The sequence below is a fragment of the Limanda limanda genome, chromosome 19 (genome assembly GCF_963576545.1).
Source record: "Limanda limanda chromosome 19, fLimLim1.1, whole genome shotgun sequence".
Classification (NCBI taxonomy): domain Eukaryota; kingdom Metazoa; phylum Chordata; class Actinopteri; order Pleuronectiformes; family Pleuronectidae; genus Limanda; species Limanda limanda.
This window is the reverse complement of record NC_083654.1, coordinates 19,905,087-19,928,964: the sequence shown is the minus strand read 5'-3', so window position 1 is coordinate 19,928,964 and position 23,878 is coordinate 19,905,087. Positions and strand designations below refer to the sequence as shown.

At 40.6% G+C, this 23,878-nt stretch overlaps 1 protein-coding gene across 2 annotated transcripts; it reads right to left on the bottom strand.

Moving 5' to 3' along the window:
- Window positions 1-5,329: 5,329 nt before the first annotated feature.
- Window positions 5,330-22,812, bottom strand: sfpq (splicing factor proline/glutamine-rich). Of its 2 annotated transcripts, XR_009683165.1 has the most exons (12): window positions 22,037-22,812; window positions 20,627-20,818; window positions 20,234-20,535; window positions 20,045-20,140; window positions 18,743-18,939; window positions 18,572-18,656; window positions 18,338-18,449; window positions 18,194-18,224; window positions 17,883-17,968; window positions 5,811-5,859; window positions 5,608-5,694; window positions 5,330-5,452 (listed from the first exon to the last, which is right to left on the bottom strand). XR_009683165.1 is itself a non-coding variant. In XM_061092602.1 (10 exons), the coding sequence occupies exons 1-10, from the start codon at window positions 22,703-22,705 to the stop codon at window positions 15,519-15,521; spliced, it is 1,881 nt and encodes a 626-aa protein (XP_060948585.1). In that variant the 5' UTR covers window positions 22,706-22,812; the 3' UTR covers window positions 14,135-15,518. The 2 variants fall into 2 exon arrangements, 1 of the variants encoding a protein (XP_060948585.1); XM_061092602.1 differs by lacking the exons at window positions 5,330-5,452; window positions 5,608-5,694; window positions 5,811-5,859 and adding an exon at window positions 14,135-15,629.
- Window positions 22,813-23,878: the final 1,066 nt, after the last annotated feature.

The window sequence follows — 23,878 nt, the reverse complement described above, 5'->3', positions numbered from 1 at the left end:
CACGGACAAGAGCTTCAGCCTCCATTGATTTGAAATTGATTGTGGACAAAAAATATATGGACACGAAGTTCAGGTCGCTTTAGTCTGGGGACGTTAGTTTATTTAATTTTATTTATTGCACCTTTTGCTTAACAAATACTTGTTCAAGCACACGTACTGTGTACCTGTACAACACTCCGCTCCATATACACTTACATCACATCATATGTGATATGTGTTAATATAAACCATATTGATATTATATATCATTTTATACAATAATATTGTCTTTTTCATACTCTGTCTACATGTTCTTACACTCATAGTATATTATATTATCTATTGAATAGTCAAATACTTATATTTATACCTCTACTATATATCATGTCATATTATATCATACTATCTCTCTGTATATTCTTTGTATATATAAGTCTATATACACATATTTATACATGTGTACATATTATTATTATTATTATATTTACTATTATTATTATATATACTGTTGCTGCTGCCATTATTACTATAAACTGCTATTATATTGGTATAATTACTATCATATATAAATATATATTATGTTATATTATATACTATATATACTGTACTTTTTTATATACTGTGTAACAATAACATTACCATCATATCATCAGTACTATTACCATCATCTTGCCACTGCACCTTATCTACCTATTTATCTTGTGTTTCTGTTTTTATTCTTTCTACCTCAATATTTTTTATTTTATTCTATTGTATTTTATTGTATTCAAATATACCGGCTGATATGACGACTTAATTTCCCTTCGGGGATGAATAAAGTAATCTATCTATCTATCTATCTATCTATCTATCTATCTATCTATCTATCTATCTATCTATCTATCTATCTATCTATCTATCTATCTATCTATCTATCTATCTATCTATCTATCTATCTATCTATCTATCTATCTAGCATCCGCTTCCGGTCTAAGCATAACTTCACTTTTTGTCCCAAATGAGAAATTTAAAAAAATAACTGGTTCCACTTTTTTGGAAACAAAAAAAAATTGTTGTTGACGTTTTCTTTATTGATTTTCGTTTTGAAACAAATACCACTTGTCACGTAACTTCCGGTAGAATGTAAACATGTTGTCCAGCTTTTTCTTTCAGGCAGAGTCGCCCATATTAACTGCAGTGCTGCCTCCCACCGGTTTGGAAACATCACTGCAGTTTTATATCTTGCATATACATTTGTAGTTATCAATCACAGACCTGTGTTTTTACAGAACATGTTTTGCTCCCACAGTTCCTACAATAAAGCAACTCACCCTGCAGGAGATATTGAAATGCCGTTATGTACTCCGACAGATTTGCAGGTGGAGGATGTATGAACCGAACCTTCTGCTTTCTGGATCCCTTGAACCATTAGTGTAAATGTTTATTTAATCTTTTCTAAAGATGTCTGTCTACATGTGATGCAAGATCTCCTACTTCACCGTTCTGCAGTAATACTTTAATTGACAGCATTGAGGAGGAACAACAGTATCACAGTATAAGGACAGGGCTGTCCATTTACTTTTGTCCATACACTTAAACAACAGAGGATCTATCAGTGGTATGTGAGTGTCTTTAGCGCCCCCTGCTGGAGCTTCAGAGAGGTCATCTTACAGTCCAGCTCATCCATGAAGCCCTCATCCACAGACTCTCTGTCCACCTCCTCTGCCTCCGCCTCTGTGGGCAGGAACACGTGGAGCTGAGCTCGGGCTGGAGCTGAAGCCGCAGCAGCAGGTGGAGTGAGGCGTTGACTGCAGCTCTGGAGATACGGCTTCCCAACGACTGACAGAGGCTCCCTCTTCGGCGAGGAGTCGTGCATCCCTAAAGGTCGGAGGTTGTCTGCACTCAGGTTGTGGGAATGACGTGTGGCTGGTCTGGACCTGGGCTGGATGGCCTGGGAGAAGTGGAAATACACCGGCCTGCTGCAGCCTGGGCCCTTCTGCCTGTCCTGCAGGTTCTGGCTGCTGCCGGGTCGGAGCCAGGTCCTGCAGGGGAGCAGGGCGGGCGACTTGGAAGGTGGAGGAGGTGGAGGTCGCCTTTGTAGAACACTGGGACGACGGACGTTGGAGAATCCCTCAAACTGGACGTTCTCGTTCAGGTTGAGAAGAGATGGTTCACTGAGGCTGTGGAGAAAAAGGATGATGAAAGATGTGACTAGAGGATCCAGCATCTGAAGGCCATGAATCTCTCAACTCATTAAATATGTAAATATATATATTCTACCAACAGGGAAGAAACAGATGAATTGTCACTTAAAAAACGACGCTCTTTTAAGGCTTCTTTTTATAAGTCCTTGTATCCGCAGCAGTGATATAATGGTTATGCTGCTGAACTGAGCTGTTACGACACATTTGATTGCTCCTCTTCACTGTAGCACCTGAAACCTCCAGCAGGGAGATGAAATTTAGCTCCAGCATCTCTACAGCCGGTACAAGTTCACCTACGGGTCAGTGAGTTTCTGCAGCTGAGAAGAACTGAGGGGAATCCGACACCCAGAATTTGTCGAGGGGCGTAATTTAAACCACAAAATAATGTCAACACGCTGGAAACATCAGAGAAGTTCTATAGATTCTGTTCATGTCTGTAAAAGACAAAAAATCGAATGGCTCCTCGTTAATTTGATGGTTATTCAAAACTTAATCTGCTTGGGTGAGTGGAGGTACTTGTGTGTGTGTTTGTGGGAGGTGTGTGTGTGTGTGTGTGTGTTTGTGGGAGGTGTGTGTGTGTGTGTGTGTGTTTGTGGGAGGCGTGTTCTTCACTCAGGTTTCTCCCTCCTCTGAGTGAATTCAGCCTCCGGTGCTGCATCAGGCGACGGATCAGCTTCCACACCTGAGATTTATGACACACTGGTCCACTCAGTACGGGGTGGGGGGGCAGAAGTGGCCTACATTATGTGATCAAAGTGACACAGCGGACAGGAAACAATTACAGTGTAATTCCAGTCAAGCGTTCAACCTGCACTTTGACAGGAACTTTTGCTGAAATGAAAGCAGAGACGGGGACGGCTGAGATGACAGACGGCTGATTAATCACATTTAGAGGTGACACCGCTGCATGATGGGAACTGAAGGCCACCGGGACACGCTGGCGTCCAATATCTAAACGCAAAAAGTTTTTAACGGTCTGAATTTGCCAGGAACCATCTTGTTCACGCACATTGGAGATGAAAATAATGTAAAACTGGACTGTTGTGTTTTAAAGTCTGGTACCAAGCTCATTTTAAAAAACTTCCACTTTGGCCTAATTCTAATTACCATACTTTATTATATTGATTATATTAAAGGGAATGGACCTCAAGACCATCAAGGCTGTTAGCTGTCATCAAATAAAGAAAAACAGACTAAATCAATCAATAAAGCTCTTCAAACTGTTACTTGAAACAATGTATTATACATATAGAAGAAACAAACAAACTGAAGGACTAATATGACAATTTAAATAATTTAGTCACGTCTCCTCTGGAGTTAACTTGAAGTTTTAACTTGCAAAAAAAAGAGATCAACTTTCCTTTAACTTTAATCATCATCAAACACAATAGATCCAGTTTTTTGTTTCTTTTGAACCCATGATATCAGATTCACAAAAATAAGCCTCAGTTTTTCCTGATAATAAAGACGTACAGTAGTGTTGATATTTCTAGATTCTTTAAAGTCTGAAATGATCTGGTACAGAAGAAAAGAACATTCCTCTGCAAAACATAGTTCCTAACCAGTTTCTCAAGTTGTGACTAATTCAGAATGTTTGTTTTATGGATCATTTACATTTTTTAAGCCCACAACAAAACATATCTAGTATCGAGTTTTCTTATGTCGTGATCTGTGCAAAAAACATTTTCTACTTTTCTGTTTTCATATATTTTATCACCCGGGTAGTTTGAAGGGTCTTTGAGGATTCTGGGAAATATTTGTATTCATATATTGTATTGTTGAAGATTCTGGGAAATATTTGAATACCTGCTGTGAGTCAATAGAAAAGAAGGAACCAAATCCTTATTTGTGACTCACCTGCAAGTCACAGCAACATTCAGGCAAATTAAACTCACCTGGTTTTTCAAATATTTAAAACCACAGTCTGTTGTTGTTGTGCAGTTTTGTGCTGCACATGCTTTACCACAAGTTTAAGGTTTTATGTATCACAACAAAAACTCCCTATGTCGTACCTGAGTCGAGCCGTGCTGCTCCTCCTGCGAGACCCTCGGCCTGCAGCCACCAGCGAGGGCAGCCTCAGGGGGGCTTTGCTGCCCTTGTTCCCGGCCCCCTCCCGGGGTGGAAGCTGCAGGGAGCTGGTGAGCAGGGGGGTCTGGACCAGGACCCTGCTCTCCTGCACGGCCTTCTGCGGCCGGGGTCCACCCATGACAGCCGTCGGGGGTGCAGCTCCAGCAGGACCACTCATGGATGATGCGAGTCGGAGTCACACCTGGGGAAGAACTCGCCTGAGAGGGGCTCTGATGGTTAAACTGGGTTTGTCCACCACAGCATGAAGCCTGGTTATCTGAGTTGTTATCTAGTGTTTCTTCTAAGCCGGACTTTCCTGCATAAGACCTGGATCTGTCAGCTGCCTCTCTGCAGGGGGCGAATGAAGAGGGGACTGTTCCGCTCCACCTGTTGGCAGCGGACACCATTAATCATGCATGACCATGAATGATGCATGTCAGCTGGTGGTGGTCAGGTGGTCATCAACTACAGTACCCCCTCTCCACCTCCCCAGGTCTTTTTACAGGCAGTGGGCATAAGTAGGAGTTCATAACATTTTCATATTGACCAAATAAACCAGTATCTGCGTTGGTTGTTCATCCAGTTTCTTGCTCCGTCACCTCTCTTGTGTATTTGGCCTGTTCCCAGAATCCCTGTGTTGTTGTGCCAGGTCTCACACCTGAGCCATTCAGCCCGAGCCTTCAGGCTTCTCTCCGGATCGTCTTGCCTCCGTTTGGCTGGACGTCCTCCAGGGTTCACAGCCAAACCCTCAGGAGACGAGTGTGTGAGGCAGCAGCGGAAACACTGCGGCAGCACCAGTGACTGTAACTGGACTCAGAGCGGAGGCAGTGAGGCGGGTCGGAGGCAGACTGGCTGAGGGGGGGGATGGTTCCATTCACCACCTGCTCAGAGACAAGCCTCTAATGTTTGGTAATTAACTGGTTCTCTAGTTCTCGTCTCTTCATTCTTCAACCGGCTGATCTTTTAATTTCAGTAAATGCTGTTATAGTAAAATACACTGTTAATTCTTACTACTCTTTATAAAATATTTAAATAACCCTTTCAAGTAGAAATACATACACAGGTGATAGTGGTCACTTAAGAAAAGACAAACAAGTATATTTTTTTTTCAATATTAGTTTATTATTAAAACTTGAAATCAGGAGTAAACCCCGCCCCCTCCTCTGGTCAGCAGGTCAACCCGCTGTTGGAAACTTCCTGGTTCTGCATCTCCATCTGCAGCTCTGCAACAGACAAAGAGAAAGTTCATTCAGCTGAAATGTTATTTCTCTGGTTCAGTCCTCCAGTGCAGTCGGACATGAGACCTACACCATCAGGGGAAGGACTGTATGCTACGAGATTGTCTTCAGTGTAAAAAGCTGTTTGAAGAGAAACTCACACCGAGGTCGTCCCGATGTCGCCTGAGTTCTGACGCCGAGTCTTCTGCAGCTCTGTTTGTATTAATCAGACATCGTCTTCACTTTACCTACAAAACAAGAACACAAATGAAGTTATAGATTTGTTACACCCGAAGATCACAGAGCCAAAATGACCTCTTCTCTACTCCAACCCTATTTATCTACTAACACGTGTCCAGCTCACCATGGTGAATCAACGTGGATCATCAGCCTCCATCAGCTGGTCCAGAATCCTGTGGCGAGAAACAGACAGTGAGAGTCTGACAGTGAACTCATTTCTACTTCTTGTGTTTTGAAGTTGCCACCTTAAGAAAGAACAACGTGAAGACTTGAGCATCTACGTGTGTGTGAAGTGTTTGCACGTGTTTGTGATTGTACCACTGGAGATTTTAAAGAAAACCAAACTTATTTCTCGATAACATGTAATGTGAATGTAATGTGAACATGCATTACATGTGAACAACATTCAGGTGTTTGTGAGCGTGTAGAGATGTTGGACAAAGTTCAGTCAGACAGTTATTAAAAAGGCAGCTCAGCACACTTCGTTTGTTCTGAAAGTGCAGAGGTGACAAAACTAATTCAGGGCGACAACTTGCAAATCTGTTGCAGACCTGTGAGTTCTGTTACCGAGCCGTGAGAAGCTGGACTTCCAACTGACACATCAGGAGTGTTACCGCGAATCCCCAAACAGCTGGGAGCTGCACATTGACACACGGGAGAAACCATCTACAGAAGGTGGTCGTTTTCAGTGCAGAGTTCTGGGGGGTGCACTTTTAGACGAGGCCGTGAAGAGGCCTAACGGGTCATTCTGGCATCACACTCTTGAGGCGGGACGTGGACTGATCAGGGTTTGAAATAGAAAATGGATCACAGTGCAGACAGATGCATCGAGAGCCTCCAGGGCTGGATTCACATCAGTGAAGTTTCCTCTTGAAAAAAAGCTCACCCGAGCTCGTGAGAATAAACAGCACAAGAGTTCTTCGCAGCTACAATACAACTCCTAACGTAGAAGCAACAAAAGGAAATGGCCACAGTCAGGTACTGCACCTTTTCAACATGGCGGGCTGGTCACTGGCATGACAGGGCGTTCAGGTGAAACAGAGAGTGACAATATGAGTAAGACTGTACTGAGAGGAGAGAGGAAGGAAGAGCAACAGAGTCTGGTGCTACTGCACGTTTTAAAGTGAAAGATAATTAACTAGTCTCCTGGTTTTCCTCCGACAAAACTGATCAGCAGGATGAGAAATGATCAGAAACTTTAGAAGGGGCTGCTGTGTCGGGTCTGTGATACACAATAAACTTAGATAACTGGATTTAAACTTTTTATGCCGTTTTAGAACCATTCCCATAAATGGGATACATTCTGTTGATGTAAACAGAAACTATGAAGTCAAGGGTTCCACTTGAGCCCTTCTTTACATTTTGGCAAATCAGCAGGATATGCTGTATTAACTATTAGTATTTCCTGCCTAAGACACCGTTGAATGGACACACAAACGTCACTGGTAGAGACAATCTAAACACGTGAGGATTCTAACAAAGGTCCTGCAGAATCACTCAGGAACGTACATTAAATCAGACAGGACATTTAAGTGAAGCACTGAATCTAAATATATGTGCATCTCATATGAGTGTGTTGAGATGTGACTGAGATATGACACCATGAAGTAGTGTGTTGAACTGCTGTGACATTAAAAGCATCATTGACTTGATAAATCAAAAACAGTGGGACAAGCTACAGTAAGAAACCTTCACCTCTGATTCAGGTGTTTGCCCCGTTTTAAAAAAGCTGTTTACTGATGACCATTAAGAGGAAGTGGAGTTCAGAGTCACTGCAACTCAAATGGGACTGATAACCAATCTGGTAGCTGGCCCCAAGTTAGCAAGTTAGAAAACAGTATCTATGATTCTTTTCAAGTACAACTTAATTTTCCATGTCATGGAAACTATTTTGAAAAATGTTTAATCCCCAAATCTTGTTTATGTTCCTCAGAGAATCATCTAGGTTTGGAGTTGTGTTACCAACATATAGTACCAAGTGAAGAAGAAAACAAACTAGATTAAAGATCTTGAAGCAATATTGCTTCAGGTGAGAGTAAATCCCAAGTTTATAGTCTATTATTCAACAGACGGATGTTGAGTGAAAAATACGTAATGTGAAGAAGAATCGAATATATTTCCTTTCTTCATCCGACAGATAAAACTCACACCAAGTGGCAGAGATTGTTTTGTCATTATCAAAGTTCAACAAACTGCATAGAGTACGAGATCAAATAATATGTCTGACAGGGAAGATCACTTTCTTTGATTCCCCCCCCCAGAGTAACTCATTGTGTGAAGAGTTTCACTCTCAAACTGCTGAGAACCTGTCACACTACCACAAAAATAGATCTAAGTTTACAGGACACACAAAGTCAGGGGTTGTGATAGCAGGTGCTGTTCCTGATATCAATACTGTGTCGACAAGTGACTTATAATACATGTTTTATAATTGTAATGACTTATAATACTTAAGTGATCCACGCCGGGAGGAAAATTAAGGCTTTGGGCAAATGTGTTGTTGTTTCTTAGGGGGTAATCAGCTGGTCAATGTAGCTACTGAAGAATCTAACCAGAAAATACATTTCTGTGTAGTGTCTTGTCTCATGTGGCAAAAGGTAAAGGAGGTGTGGTGCAAAGACAGAAACACCACCAGAGCTTTGAGAGAATTTCAGATGGAAACACGGTTCGATTCGAGACATTTTCCAGTTCACGGTTCACGCCCCAAAAATATAAACAGGATATTTTTTCTTGAGACACAGAAGTTTTGCACAACGACTCGTTTCCAGTTCACACATCTGCATTTTTTTTTTTTTTTTTAAATGTTGAACCAGTGACTCAGCCGTCCAGTCTGTTGTTTTCACACATACATAGAGAAGTTCAAGTACTACAACCACACACACACTGCACAGGCTATTATGCTTCGCCACACCCACACACAAAAAGGTTGAGAAACCGAGATCTGCACTGTGAACCCATTATTTGTAAGTGTGATGCCAGAAGCCCTGTGAGCGTCACTGAGCAGCGACACAGGAAAGAAGAGTTAAGTTATGCGAGAGCTTATGCATCTTGTATTATAAACATGGATAGGACACTTACCTTACTCGTTCAGCTGATCTGTGTAATCATACCTCAGGCTGCAGTGCAAACAAGTCCAGGCTTTACTGTCCACTGACCTCTGCAGAACTACTCGTCATTGTAACCCAACTGCAGAGAAGAGCTTCTACTGTGGACTGGGGCAGCCTGTCTCTGACAAGCTGGCTGACAGCAGCTAGCACACCTCACATGTACCCAAAGACGTGACACACAAACACACAACACACACCCGCGCACACACACACACACAAGACATAAGCACACAACACACGCACCATACTCTCTTCAACCGTAAGGTGGGCGAGGCCTCCTACATCAGGTAGATTGGTGAGTAAGGTGGTTGGTCAGGTGATAAATGTAGATTTTACCAACAGGTTTAAAGTCAGGAATGTTTCACAAAAGAGAATGAATATGAAAAAGTGTGGGTGATAAATGACATGAAGCCTTTCAACCAGTCTAAGGATGTCAGTGTCAAAGCTTTGGCTTTAATATTTACTTCTAAGATGCAAAAGAAAAATGCATTGGCAACTAGAGATCCACATGTCAGACTTCTGTAATAAAGTTACTGACGAGTCTGTCACGTGTGCTTGATGTTGCCTTTAAATCTTAACTAAGTACTGACAAAATTAATTCTTTAAAATGTCTTTGGCCGAAGCCAAAACGAGAACAGGTATTGGAAACAGGGGACAACCCAGTTCCAGACATCAGTCATATAGTCACTGGGCTTGATGCTGCTTCTAAATAAATCTTGAATCATATTTTTTTAGGAGGAGTAAGTGATTCTGTAAACGACTGCTGAGAATTAAACCTAACAGCAAAAGAAATATACCCCCCCATCAGTCCGTAGCTCGGTCCGCAACGTCATGGAAATGCATTGCCAAGGCAACAATACTATGGCGAAATTCAAATGTTTCGCCATATTGGCTGTAAAACTGCATGTTGTCGAGAAAAAACAAGGAGACAACAGGTATCAGCGACCGCTGTTGCTGATTGACTAGAATAGCATAACGTTGTTTCAAACCTAGTCTTGAGGCTGCGTATAAACGTGAGATTTCCAGGTAAAACGTGAGGAAAAAGTTAAAAGATTAAGACAAAATGAACCTATTAGAATCACTTACTCTCCCTCTACAGACATCAAGTCAAAGGTTATTGTGATTAATTCAATAATCAAGTGCGTTTAATACCTCCAACACATTGTGTTAAATGCTGCTTGATGCAACCTTTAAAATCTCCACCAACAGCGAGTTTCTCATTGAAAGTGTAAAAGCTTCAGTTGCTGCGGCTCTTATCAGAGATGGAATATCAAACATATACAGCTTCTTGGTTTAATTTCATTCAGACATGGGATGACTTATATTAATGTTCCTCACAGCTACAGTTTGACAGTTATAAAAAGAGCCACAGTTTGTGCCTAATATCTGGCATCGAATACATGAGACTGAGGTAGAGGAGGTTTCCAGTACAGTTCAATCTGCCTTGTTCTCTCATCGTCAGGGCGCAGAGAGAACAGCTCTCTCCTGTTGGCAGTGGAACATATTTCAGCCACCGTGTCTGAGATATGTCTGAGTTCAAGTTGCAGGTTTTTGATCATCACTTCCTACGATGTCGTGACTTGTCGGCACAATGTGTATCCCTCAACGTGACACTTAACCAGGCTGCTTATTCAGAATGGGACTGAGGTTGATTTGGCATCGGCCTATGGAGAGTGGTTTACGTCTGAAAGATTATTTTACTCCAACAATACAAAAACTAAATGTAGGATCCATGTTCTGAACTTCAGTTCAACCTTGACTGTTACTGCAATAAAAAGGAGATCAATTCTTCCAACTTTCCCAGCTTCAGTCCAAACTAGTGAGCCACCAACCTATCAATCAATAATGATTTGTTTCTAACAACATTAGCTATTTTCTCCTTCAGAGTTATAGTTTTTCATTAATAAACTCGCTCTGACCGAAGCGTCCAGCTGAATGTATCCTTTGCTAAATCTGTCATTACCACTGACTTTGAAATTCGTGGTTTGGAAAGTTCCATCTCAAAGTCCAACACCTTTAAAGATGATCAAACCTGTTAGAGAAAAACAAATGGTACACAACACCAACAGACATACATAACATTACAAGGGTTCAAATTTACATTTCAGTCCAATTGATCCACCTGTTTCTACTTCCGTTCTATAGGATGTTCACCAACAGTGGGAAGGAGAACTCTTCTTTACACTTTTTAAACTCTGAATTAACCAAATATATTACCTACTTTTAAAAAAATGCTATTTATAAATTATTCTGCATCGAATAAGAAAAATAAAATAACATCTGTAAACTGCATAATCATATATTTCTAAATTATTATTTGTAAGTCCAAGTTGTCAATTTCAAAGTTCTGGATATTAATTAACTCTTGCTTTAAGTTTAATTTGCCCTGTGATTGAAATAAATTTTGATGTGGATATATTAGTTACTAGTCCACATCCAAGTACCATGATTTAAAATCTTCCAACTTACAGTTTCTGTAAGAACTAAAGCTCATGTCAGGTTGAAAATCTACTGGTCCATCGGGACAATTTGAGAAAATACTTTATTTTCTAAAATATCAATCAAATGTACTCAACCAATTAAAAACTATTAAAATGGATGAGGCGTCAAACTAAATGTATTCATAATTAATTTCGTGATTTCTATTACATTACCTAATGAACAAAATTGGACTATCCGTTTTACTAGAAGCGGTCAACAGAATATCAAGTCTAGAAGAACTCTAGTAGCAAATACAGGCCAAGGTAAATAAAAAAATCGATTGTTAAGGTGAAGATCTGAAAAATAAACACAGTGACACTAATACTACTTCACAAACACAGCCGAGGTGCCAGAAGAAATATAAAACCTGAAACTGCTGAAAATTGGGTTATTTCGATGAATGTAGTTGGCAATCAGTAAAATGTTTTATCTAGAGTTGACGATCCAAATCACTTGATAAAAAAAAGTTAAGAGCAAAATATGACTCGAAACCTGGGTCTAACAACAGAAGTAATCTCTTAATATTTGGGAATCATATGTTACCAAAATCCATTATGTTGAAACTGTTTTAGCTTTTTCTTCCAATTAATTAATCACTTAAAAAGTCATGAATAAAATCGGTAATGTTTTCTGACTTGTAACTCACCGGCACAAGAGTGAAAATGTGAGACATTTAGGGGCCGGATGCCTTCTGGTTTCTTTTATGCTGATTTACATTATTCAAAAGTGAATTTTATAAATCTGCTCTGATATAGAGCTATAACTATAACACCTACAAAAAGTATTGCCGTTTGAGATAAAAAAAAAAGTACTGTTAACTTCTAACAGTGAACAGAAGACCGTAGATAGCTGCTGTCTACGATAAAATATTGGCGCTTGGCCCAGAGGTTTATTGGCTTCCTTATTCCAAATCTTTACAATCTGGTGCACAGTGCCAGCTGAATCTTGCAATCCCAGAATATTTGCTTTGGGTAACAGGTCATTTTGGGTTCACACTACACAGCCTCAAATTCCTCCACAGTCCACAATTCTTAAAGCTGGGCAAACCTGTTAAAGAAAAAATGGACATAACACAAACACACGCAACATTTCAGGTGCACACTCCACAATTTACCAAATTCATCCAAGTGTCGTCCTCCGCTTTGCCTCCATTACAATGTGTTCTGCAGGTTGTCAGATGAAAGACAAAGGAGCCCTTGGAAGACTTAACAACCCAGTGGAAAAAAAGAGTCTTTAGCTATTTGACGATCCCCCATAATGCACTGAGGTCTTCCTGTTATAGGTCCACAGGTTGTCAGCCTCCGAGGACAGTGAAACAGTTTGATGGTCAATGTTTCCAGGCAGGGTCCCGGTTCCTCTAGCTCTGATAATAATAATCATTAGCAATGCAGTATAGAAAATATTCAGCTGTAGCCTATACTTGTTGAATCTATTTAACTTGCACACTGCTGTCAGTGCAGCTGGAGTCACACTGTAATGACTAAACAAGTAACTACAAAGTTGAGATGCAGGTCCCCTAATTCATAAAAATAAAGATGCAACCAAGGTTAAAGGTTTTTAGCATCGACATTAACTGGAGACAGATGCTGACGTGAGCTTGTTTGAACTTAAGTAACACAACCTTTCACAAAAATGGTTACATTCTGTGGACAATGGTTGAAACTGATTTTTCTGTCAGCAAGTTTTGAAAATAATTAAACCAAGTGATTCTTATCATTATGAAACGTAAAGGAATAAACTTGGGTTTTAAAAGTTGACATACTATACTATTGGACTTCTTATGAAGAATGCTTTCTAAGGTAAATCATTGAATAAAGGCATAGCTCAAACTTGATGCCAAATGATGTCATAAAACCTCCAGGTGCCAACATTATTACTTGGGAAGGGACCAGAATGGTCATGATTGGTCCAACATCAAGTCAAAAGAATCACTGGAGGAAAGAAAATAAACAAATAACCCAATACTTTATAATTCCCAATCAAGGATCAAAAATCTGTTTCCGGCCATATGGATGGTTAATGCAACAAACAACGACAAATGTCTTACATGAATTCTGTGTAAAAGCTCACTAGAGAGTTTCTTTTTTCATGTTGTCATGTGTATCCTGATGTTAAAGGGGATTCACTTGGGAATGTCAAACATCATCAGTGTCAGTAAGATAAAGTGAAAAAGGTTCAGCAAAGAGAGTCTGTAAATTCCAGTAGGAGCCAAATTGCTTGCTCATAAGTACATGATTTAGACTCTGGTTGTTTTGTCTTCTTTAAACAAAATGTAGACTGTTGAGTTTATATAATTTCAGACTTGCATTTAGCACAAGTGTCTTTAAAACTGGAGCTAAAATGTTTTCCCCATTACCATTTTCTTTCAAGTTAAAGTTTTCTTCAAGACACAACTGGAACACATGCAAATTTAGTTTCTTTTGGTTCTTCCAATTTCTTTCAAATCTGACCATTACTGCACTTCATGTAGTCAGGTACTGTGGCTATGGTATGGATGATGGATTCAGATAAGACCTTTTACCAGATCCTTCAGCAAAGATGCTCCTCTCTGTTCCTTTTACACACCAACTATGTAGATGTGTTATAACAGAATTCAACTAACTAAAAATGACTGTTTGCATTCAGGATTGTAAAGAATAATCCACCCACTCAATTGAAAACAAGTGTTTCCAACTATGATCATAAAGCTGTTAATAGATGGGTCGACCATCATTTACTTAACCAAATGCCTTTACATTATCAGCAGCTGCTTAACACCTATGTAAAAGTAGAAAAGTTATTTTAAAGGGTTCTTTATGTACAATAATGTGTGATTAAAAGAACTGGGTCACCAACAGCCCAATTAAAGCAACTTTTAGGCTTAAGATATCACCTTTATTAAAATGAGTTTGATGGTTCAGTCACTTGGAATGAGGAGAATGTTTCTTCTTTCATTCCCACTCCTCACCAAAGCTTTGGTGAGTGGATACGATTGCGGGTGACGACTGTGAGATCATCGGAATCAGGTCCATCAAGTTCGAGCGTATTGCTGAACTGTAGATCAAGTAACTCTAAGAACAGTTTGGTGCATTTGTTACAGCTGCAGCTCCTCTGGTTCAGGAAGTCGGGGATCATAGGTAATGTCCATCGTTCAGTTGGGTTTCAGTTGCCACGCCCATTTCAGAGTACTCCAGAATACGTACATTTTCACCACTTTCTAATTTACTGCAAACTTCAGAAACCTTTTGAGCACTCTTTCACTGGTTCAGCTCCAACGAAGGCAGCAACACAAACTGCAAGTGAAGTTTGTTGAATGTAAACTGCTGTGACCCTTCAATATTCATGTTCCACGCAGCCAATAACCCTCGCTCAGAACACGCACACTATTGTGGACTATGTATGTTATATGAGCAGAGTGTGTTCATAAGGAGACTCATGTCTGTCCACTATGCATACTTGCATTCTTAAAGGTTCTATGTGTAGTATTTCTGCTCACCTGAAACGCTTTGACCATATTAGTGCACCAAACTAAAGATGAACAGCTTTTTGCTTTTAATGTCTCGGTTTACCCCGAGTGCAGTGTTCATGAAATGCAATTAAAAAGCTGTGGATTAAAAATGCACAATCAATTGCGCCTGGGTGCAGCCTGGTCGACGAAATCTTATCAGATGCTGAAAGTTTTACACATCCGCGGTAGGGGCTTTACTTTTTTTTTTTTTTTTTTATAAATGTTCGCTTTACTGAATTTAAAGGTCAGGATTGTGGCGGAGATAACACATAGACCCTTTAAGACCTAATGTGGCAGATTTAACCACATTATTTCATTTGTTTAAACAAAGATTTGATTTGTTTTTGAACGTTTCATCGTTTAGGAATAAACGCTAAAGGTTTGTCCTCATAGAACAATTTGTCTTTATTATAATACATGCTTTGAATCCAAATTAATGGCACAAAACACAGCCATAGAAAGTTGAGAAAAATGTTACAATTATCACTTCACGGCGACTCACAGAGGAAAGTACATCTAGAAAAGAAAAATGTACATGGGTCAGGAAGAACTAAAGGATCACATGAGGGCGAGCTATCTTTCCAAACTACTGACAATACAAAATAAAAAAATGAAAATATTGACTCGGTCATAAAAGGAGCAAATTGTCAAGCTAAATGTAGCAACAATCTTAAACTTAAATACAAGAAATGCGACTCAACATATTTGTTATGAAGTATCTGTACAAATTGCTGTAGGGTGCATCAAAGAGCAGCGTTTAAAAACGGGGTTTCTTAGCAGGACCATCAAACTCCTCCCGAACCCTGCCGTACCCAGGGTTGCCAGGACCCATTCCCCTAGGACCGCCTTGGGCAAAGCGCTCATTGCGCTGCGGGGTGCAATGTGCCAGGGAGGCAGAAAGGAAGGCGGAGGAATACGGTTTTGGGATAAGGCCACAGCGCAAGAGCAAAGTTCATGTCCATATGGAGGTTTGGTAATAGGGGTGGTTCGTTTTATATTGTGAGCAGATTTAAAACACAACCAGCAGGAGAACATCCGAAGAAACGGTTCGTTCCAATATGAAGGTCCACAGGTGCCACAGGTAACATACGGAAAAGGAAGAGAGGGTGATGCTTTCGTTAGTCAGTGCCTACCTCGCATGGTCTGTCCAGTTCATGCCAAGACTAGACTATAGTCTTCACTGGCTATCAGGTGAAGCACTCTATAAATGCTGACCTTGTTTATCTATGTATGATCATCAAATGGGGCATGAGATACATGCCCAAAACTCTTGACAGGGGTATTTAGGATAAAATATAGTATAATATTATGATTAGGACTCAATTTCTAAAGAGATTTTTTATTCCTCTTTTGCAGATGGAATTCATGTTTCCATAGAAATTTGGAAAAGGGCCAAAAAAATTGGTGCCATAGTGACAAAATCTGTTGTAAATGATTTCAATACAAAAATTGTGGCTCAGAATATTTTCTGGCATCGCAATGATAAAAGACAAATTGTCCACCAGTGGTCTCAATGTGTCCTGGATCTGAGGTACAGGGACTGTACGTCCATGCACTTGGGCACAGTAAATAAACATTGCACAAGATATTTAGCTCAGCCATCCCCCCAAACAAATAACAATCTGTTCATCAATTTGCAAAACATGTGCCATCTGACATGTTCTGTGGAAATAAAGTGAGAGACTGAAAAAGACCAAATGTCCGGCAGAGGAGGCCAGCTCAGATTCACAACATGAAGATTCAGTGGATAAATTAGTTAGAACAGAAAACACTTATGTAGTCAGAAGGTAGAACATGAGCGTTTTGAGTTTGATCTACTCAACATTCATCTGCTCAGCCATTATTAGATGTTCTAAATTATATTTAAGGTGTTTATCAAAAACGATTGCGTCAGGACGCACAACTGATGTAACCTGAGTGTTTGTGAATATGTAGCATTGTAAAAATCTACATTGCTACAATGAATTGAATCTGAAAACTAAATTACTTAGTAAGTCTTCTTAAATCCCTTCAAATGCAAATTGTAATGCAAAGATAAAATATTTGTCAAATTAATATATCCATGGGTGAACAAACCCTGGCGACAGAAGCTAGACGTGTAGCCCATTACTTTTGAAATAAATAAAAAAAAACTACCTGTTATAACTTGCAGCATATACAAGCTTTTATACAAAAGAACAAAGCTTGTTAGAAAGCCAAGTATTCTCAGAATACTTTTCATTCACAGCAAACATTAAGCCGCTCTTACTGGCGACTGTAAGGCAGAAACAGAGCTAACACTGGTACTACAACTCTGCCGGAGGCACAGAGCCTGGTCCACGACTAACAACATGTAACACAAAGTCACAAGGCGGTGCCTGCCCCCTTCAATTACTCCAGTTGTTGTGTTGCTTTTATAATTTTGTTCAAAAATGTCTCATACCATCAACCTGCACTAAATCCTAATTGATGCTCATTTAAAAAAATTAAGAGATGATAGGAAGGTGGAAGTTTGCTGGTCCAGAGGATGAACTACAACCACACTGCAGGTGTCAAATTAAAGAGCGTCACACAGGGTAAACATTGCCACACAAAAATACCAGAACCTGTTGATATGCAGCGTAATTTCTTCATCATGACAAATTAAACATGAAACTGGTAACCCAAAAAAGTGGTTTCGAACTGGAAAAACACCGGTAGATGCCATTCTGCTTCCGGTCAGAAAAGGTGCCTGTCCAGCTCAGATTGACAGGGCTTGCAATGTCAGTCCATAACACAGACAGTGTGATAAGTGAGAGGAGCCACGGGCGTCTGTCTACAGATACTAGAGAACACAGTGAAGAGCATCTTTCTTAGATTTAGTGCAGGATGATGGTTTTGCAACTGGAACACGGTAGGACTCAGCTGAGGGGGCTTGGCTTGCCATTGGATGAAACTTTGTCAGACAGGCGGCATATCCGTCACATTCACTATCCAGCAAGCCACTTGAGAGCGACTATGACACAAGTCGTTCCATTTCCAGAATCTGCTCAACCAGCAGATTTTTACATCTAAAAAAACTCAATTGGGCGTCTTCATCAAAAAGGAGAGCCGAACACAGACGACATTAAATATGGATTCTCCCAAAAATGGGATACGTTACCATTTCGTTGCCCATCAGGCCTCCTGTTCCCTGTTGTCCCTCAAAGCCCATTCCAAACTTCTGGCCGGCTGCACCGAAGGCCATTTCTATCAGAGACAGAACAAGTTAGGAAAACATACTGCACCTGAGGCAAAATCCTTACGTGACCTGTTGATGGCAGGGCTTTCGATAATATAGACAAAATAGGGGACTTAAGAGAAATAAAAAAATATGTTTAATATTAAAACTAAATCGTGTTAGTCTTGATTTTTTCTTAGGTGCTATTATTTCTTAATAATCTCAAGGAAATAAGAGAAAAATAGATTCCTTACCCATCGCTCCACTCCTCATTTCCCTCTCCCTCTGTGATAAAAGGACAAAGACAAGGAAATACACATTAAACCTGGGAATACCTTTGAAGTATCTCACTTCATTAAACATATATAATTTGTATACTACATATAAAATCCACTCACATCAATGAAGTTGCCCATCCTGTAGTTCTCCTCACGCTGCCGGCGCATCTGTTCTTCCATCTCTCTCGTACGAAGCATCTCCTCCTCCCTCCGGCGTCGTTCTTCCTCTTGTCTGTTTAAAAACAAATGATTGAGGTTTAACATTAGTAATCAGATCTGTTTAAGAGAGGATGTCTGGATGACAAACATCGTTGTCAACCAACAACAAGACTCCGAATTCTAATTAACAAATACCTGAGCTGCATCTCCTTCCTCTTCTGCATCTCCTTACTGTGGACCTCCTCCATGCGTCGAAGTTCCTCCTGTCGCCTCAGCAGATCTGAAAGGACATGAAACCAAGCGTTTAATGTAGTTCAAGAACACAACAATCAAGCAGACAACACACAACATTACATCTACACTCACCCTGTCGGAGTAGACTGGCCTGGTGCTCATGGAAGGCATCCTCCATCTCGCTCTCGAGCTTCTCGCGGGCCTCGCGCATGTTCTTCTCCACCTGCTGCCTCTGCTGCTTCTCCATCTCATCCAGGGACTTCCAGCGCTTGGAGTACTCAAACTCAAAAGTGCCGGGACGGGCGAAGCGAGGAGGCTCCTCACGCTCTCTGTAGACACAAGACCAAGATTCGTTGAATACAGTGTTCTTCCAAAATTTGCTTCAGAGACCATGAGGAGTTGGACTTAGTAGTAGAGTTCTTTCCACCGATTGTAAATTTTACAAAACGTAAATTTCCGGACACTGGTAAATATTTTTATTTCAGGTTTCATTAACTTCTAGAGAGGTGACTAGGGATGGGGGAAAAAATCGATTCTGTTACAAATCGCGATTCTTGTGAATGACGATTTAAAATCGATATGCTGCCTCCCAAATCGATTTTTAAAAAAAAACATATTTATTGGTTTATACCGGGGGGATATATGGGGGGAGCAACATCACCCCAGAGCAAGTTGACCAGCTCTTGTTTTTGCAGAAGAATCTAAACATACCCAAGCACTAGCATTACATCGCCTACATGCAAACAACAATAGCCTACTTTTTGTTTATTTCAAAGTTTATATTTTAAGTAAACTTTCATTCATTCTATTTAATTTACCTTTTATTTATTGTTTGAAAGTAGCCGAAGTGGCATACATGTCTTAATCTGTCAGTTTGTGTGCAGTTGACAGGGGCTATACAATAATAGGGCACATCTTATTCATTTTCTTTATTGGCTGCCCGGCAGTCATTAAGTTAATGTTAATATTTGAAATAAAACTTGTAAAGCTCTAAGTGAATTTGACTGTGTTGTATTTGAAGGAATGATTCAACATTTTTCCATGGTCCAGTATTTAAAAAAAAAAAAATAACCAGAAGAAATCCCAGGAAATCGTAATATCGAATCGCAATACCCACAGAAATCGCAATACATATCGTATCGCCACCTAAGTATCGTGATAGTATCGTATCGGGAGGCCCGTGCCGATTCCCATCCCTAGAGGTGACATGATCCCCCATCACCCACCCTTGATTCACCAACATCTGCCACCTAACACAGAATATTGATTTACAACTGCTGCAATCAGTGAATCTTCCCTCCCCCGCCCCCATCAGCCACATCACACCATCTGCCGCTACCACAACAATGACTTGGAGAAGAAAGGGTCACTGTAACCGTAAGGAAACACCATTCAATGGAAAATGAAACTGTTCTATTATGGTGACGTGCTTACGCTTGATATCTGGGATTCTTCTGTGCCAGTTTTTCTGGGAGACCGTCTTCGTCATCAAACTGCTCCAGAGGCTCGACGATAACAGGCCGAGGTGACCTGAAACAAGCCAAACAGACAAATAAGCACAATTTCGAGCTTCATTCATGGCCTATAAAAAAAATAATGATTCGAGGATTTAACATCACTTACGTTGTGAGAAGGAAGACGCCTTCGTTGCACCTGTCCAGAGCCTTCCTGGCTGCAGGTTTGGAGGCAAACTCGACAATGCCCTTGCCCGAGGAGCGCCCACGGTCGTCCACAATGACAATGGCCCTCTCGACCATTCCAAACTGTGAGAACGCCTCCTCCAGGAGCTCGTTGGAGACGAACGAGGACAGGTTCTTCACGGACAGGGCTGCGGAGTGTGTGGCGAAGCGGACACGCAAGGGCCGGCCTCTCATCGGTGTGTCGTCTAACTCTGCCTTCGCGATCTCTGCGAGTGCACGGGACTCCTGTAATAACAAAACACAGCTAGTTAGGGATACACTCGAAACAGACAATGTATCACAACTACACAGAACAACTGAGAGGGGGGAGTCTTACCAGCCGGATGAAACCAAAGCCTTTGCCTTTGTTGATGAAGACCTCGCTGGGCTCTCCGTACTTGGCGAACAGCTTCTTGAACTGCTCCTCTGTGATGTCGCTGGGCAGGTTCCCGATGAACAGACGACACCGCTGAGTGTACGTCTTCTCACCGGGTTTCAGCAGCATGGACAGAGTCGCCTTGAATCCCTCCTGGTGACACACAACAGGGATCAGGTTTCAGTTACACAAGAGACTCATGGAGATCAACAGGAATTCACTTACGACGAAGGTGGATTGCGTTACATTTTGGAAGGGGCAACAAAGCAATATCAATTATTATCACAATAAAGATTAAATAACATTTCTAAAATGGTTTAACGTGTTTTGAACATTTTTGAATTTGAAACCACATCCTTCGCTGAGGGACAAATATCAGGAAATTAAGTGAAAATTATCGGCGTCAAATTATATTTATACTTTATATTGATATATTTTGGCTTCACGGTCCAGTCCTAAACGTAAATATTCTAGCTGATTCTTCGGTGTCCTCACTTTAGGATTATTTGGGCCTACCATTAAAGATAATATATGTTTATATTAATTAAAATTATAAAGGTTTACATTAGTTTATACCAGTTAAAGTAAATAGGTTTACTTTAGTTAATACCAGTTAAGATTAATAGGTTACATTAGTTTATACCAGTCAAGATGAAATAGGTTTAAATTGGTTTATACCAGTCAAGATGAAATAGTCAATTATTATAACAATATAGAGTAAATACCATTTATAAAATGGTTTAGCGTGATTTGAACATTTTTGAATTTGAAACCACATCCTTCACTGAGGGACAAATATCAGGAAATTAAGTGAAAATGATCGACGTCAAATTATATTTATACTTTATATTGATATATTTTGGCTTCACGGTCCAGCGCTATTTTTAAACGTAAATATTCTAGCTGATTCCTCGGTGTCCTCACTTCTAGGCCGCCCATCCCCCACTCACTGACGGCAACAACGAGCCCGTCCTACATTTTATAACCCTAACAAAATCTAGGATGAATTTAATACAAAAAGAAATAATTAAATTAAATATCGTGTTACAGATAATAATCTAAACCAATCATCTTGTTCAGGATGATAAGACTTTGAAGATAAAACCACAGACGTGTTAGACAAGATGGCGGACGGGTAAAACGACTAAACAGCGGTGCGTTCGATTTGCATCACGGTCAGTGCCGCTGCGCGTTTTAAGCAGGCGGGTATGCTTAACTTTCACACCGCTGAGGGAAACCCCGCCCGCTCAGCTTGGACAACGTTTCAAATCGAACGCACCCACAGCCGTTCAAACTGAGCTAGCTTTGGCTAACAATGGCTACCGACGCCATTACTGGGGGAAAAAATGTTTTTCAGGGTTTATCACCGACCTGTGGTGCGCTGCTCTCCGCGGAGTTCGCGTTCGAGGCCCGCTTCTCCTGCTCCTCCCGCTCCTGCTTGAACTTGCTTGGCGGCGGGGCCCCCCGGTGGCCCCCCTGGTACGGGGTGTTCCTCTGGCTCTGGTGAGGCCCGGACCTGGGGCTCGGACGTGGGGTCGGCGGCTGATGCTGCTGCTGCTGAGGTGGAGGCTTCTGCTGCTGCTGCTGTCCGTTAGTGTTTCCGACCGGGGACTTGAGCTCCGGGGTCTGGTTCTGGTTCTTGATCACCTGGATCGGTGGAGGGGAGGACAGGATAGGTTTCTGCGGGGAGGTCTTGATGCTGACTACGGGAGTGGGGGTCGCCGGCTTCGGTGTCTGCACGGCCGCCACAGGCGTCTGCTGCTGCTGCATGGGGCCCTTCATGGTGAGGGCCGGGCCGGGGGTCGGTGGAGGGATGATGGGCAGGTTCTTCTGGGGGGTGATCTGTGGCCCCTGGTTGTTCGGTTTGTTGAAGTTGTTGTTTTGTCCCCTTCGGTTCTGGTTCTGGTTTTGGAAAGGATGGTTCCTGAAGTTCGGGTTCCCCATCAGTCCGCCGCGCATCGGGCCCCCGGGTGCACCGCCTCTGCGGGCCTGGAAGTGGTTCATCCCGAGGCCGCCGCGGTTGTTGTGAAATCGAGACATTGGTTCGTAGATCGGCGTAAATATGATTAAAAAACGCTACAGACCTGCTGCGTAACAGACGTTTGCAACTAGTCGGTGGCTCGACCGTCTCAAAATGGCGACTGACGTAGGAGCGGTGGCGTTTCTTTCTCCAGCTCAGTCAGACCCGCCTCTCTGCGTTCATTGGTCCGCTTCCCGGAAGAAGGAGGTCTTTGATGTTTGTCACTGATGCTTTGATGTTTTTGACCCTTTGAAATTCAGTTTCTATTGAGTATTATATCATTTAGGATTATTTGGGCCTACCATTAAAGATTATATATGTTTATATTTATTAAAATTACAAAGGTTTACATTAGTTTATACCAGTTAAAGTAATATAGGTTTACTTTAGTTTATACCAGTTAAGATTAATAGGTTACATTAGTTTATACCAGTGTAGATGAAAGAGGTTTAAATTGCTTTATACCAGTCAAGATGAAATAGGTTTAAATTAGTTATTACAAGTAACGATTATATGTTATATTAATTTATACCACTCAAAATTAGATAGATTAGATTAAAATTATAAAGGTTTACATTAGTTTATACCAGTTAAAGTAATATATGTTTACTTTAGTTGGTACTAGTTAAGATTATATAGGTTACATTAGTTTATACCAGTTAAGATTATATAGGTTACATTAGTTTATACCAGTGTAGATGAAAGAGGTTTAAATTGCTTTATACCAGTCAAGATGAAATAGGTTTAAATTAGTTATTACAAGTAACGATTATATGTTATATTAATTTATACCACTCAAAATTAGATAGATTAGATTAAAATTATAAAGGTTTACATTAGTTTATACCAGTTAAAGTAATATATGTTTACTTTAGTTGGTACTAGTTAAGATTATATAGGTTACATTAGTTTATACCAGTTAAGATTATATAGGTTACATTAGTTTATACCAGTTAAGATTATATAGGTTACATTCATTTATACCGTCAAGATAAAATAGGTTTAAATTAGTTTATACTAGTTAAGATTATATAGGTTACATCAGTTTATACCAGTCAAGATTAAATAGGTTTAAATTGGATTTTACCAGTCAAGATGAAATAGGTTTAAATTAGTTAATACCAGTTACGATTACATGTTATATTAATTTATACCACTCAAGATTATATAGGTTTACATTAGTTTATACCAGT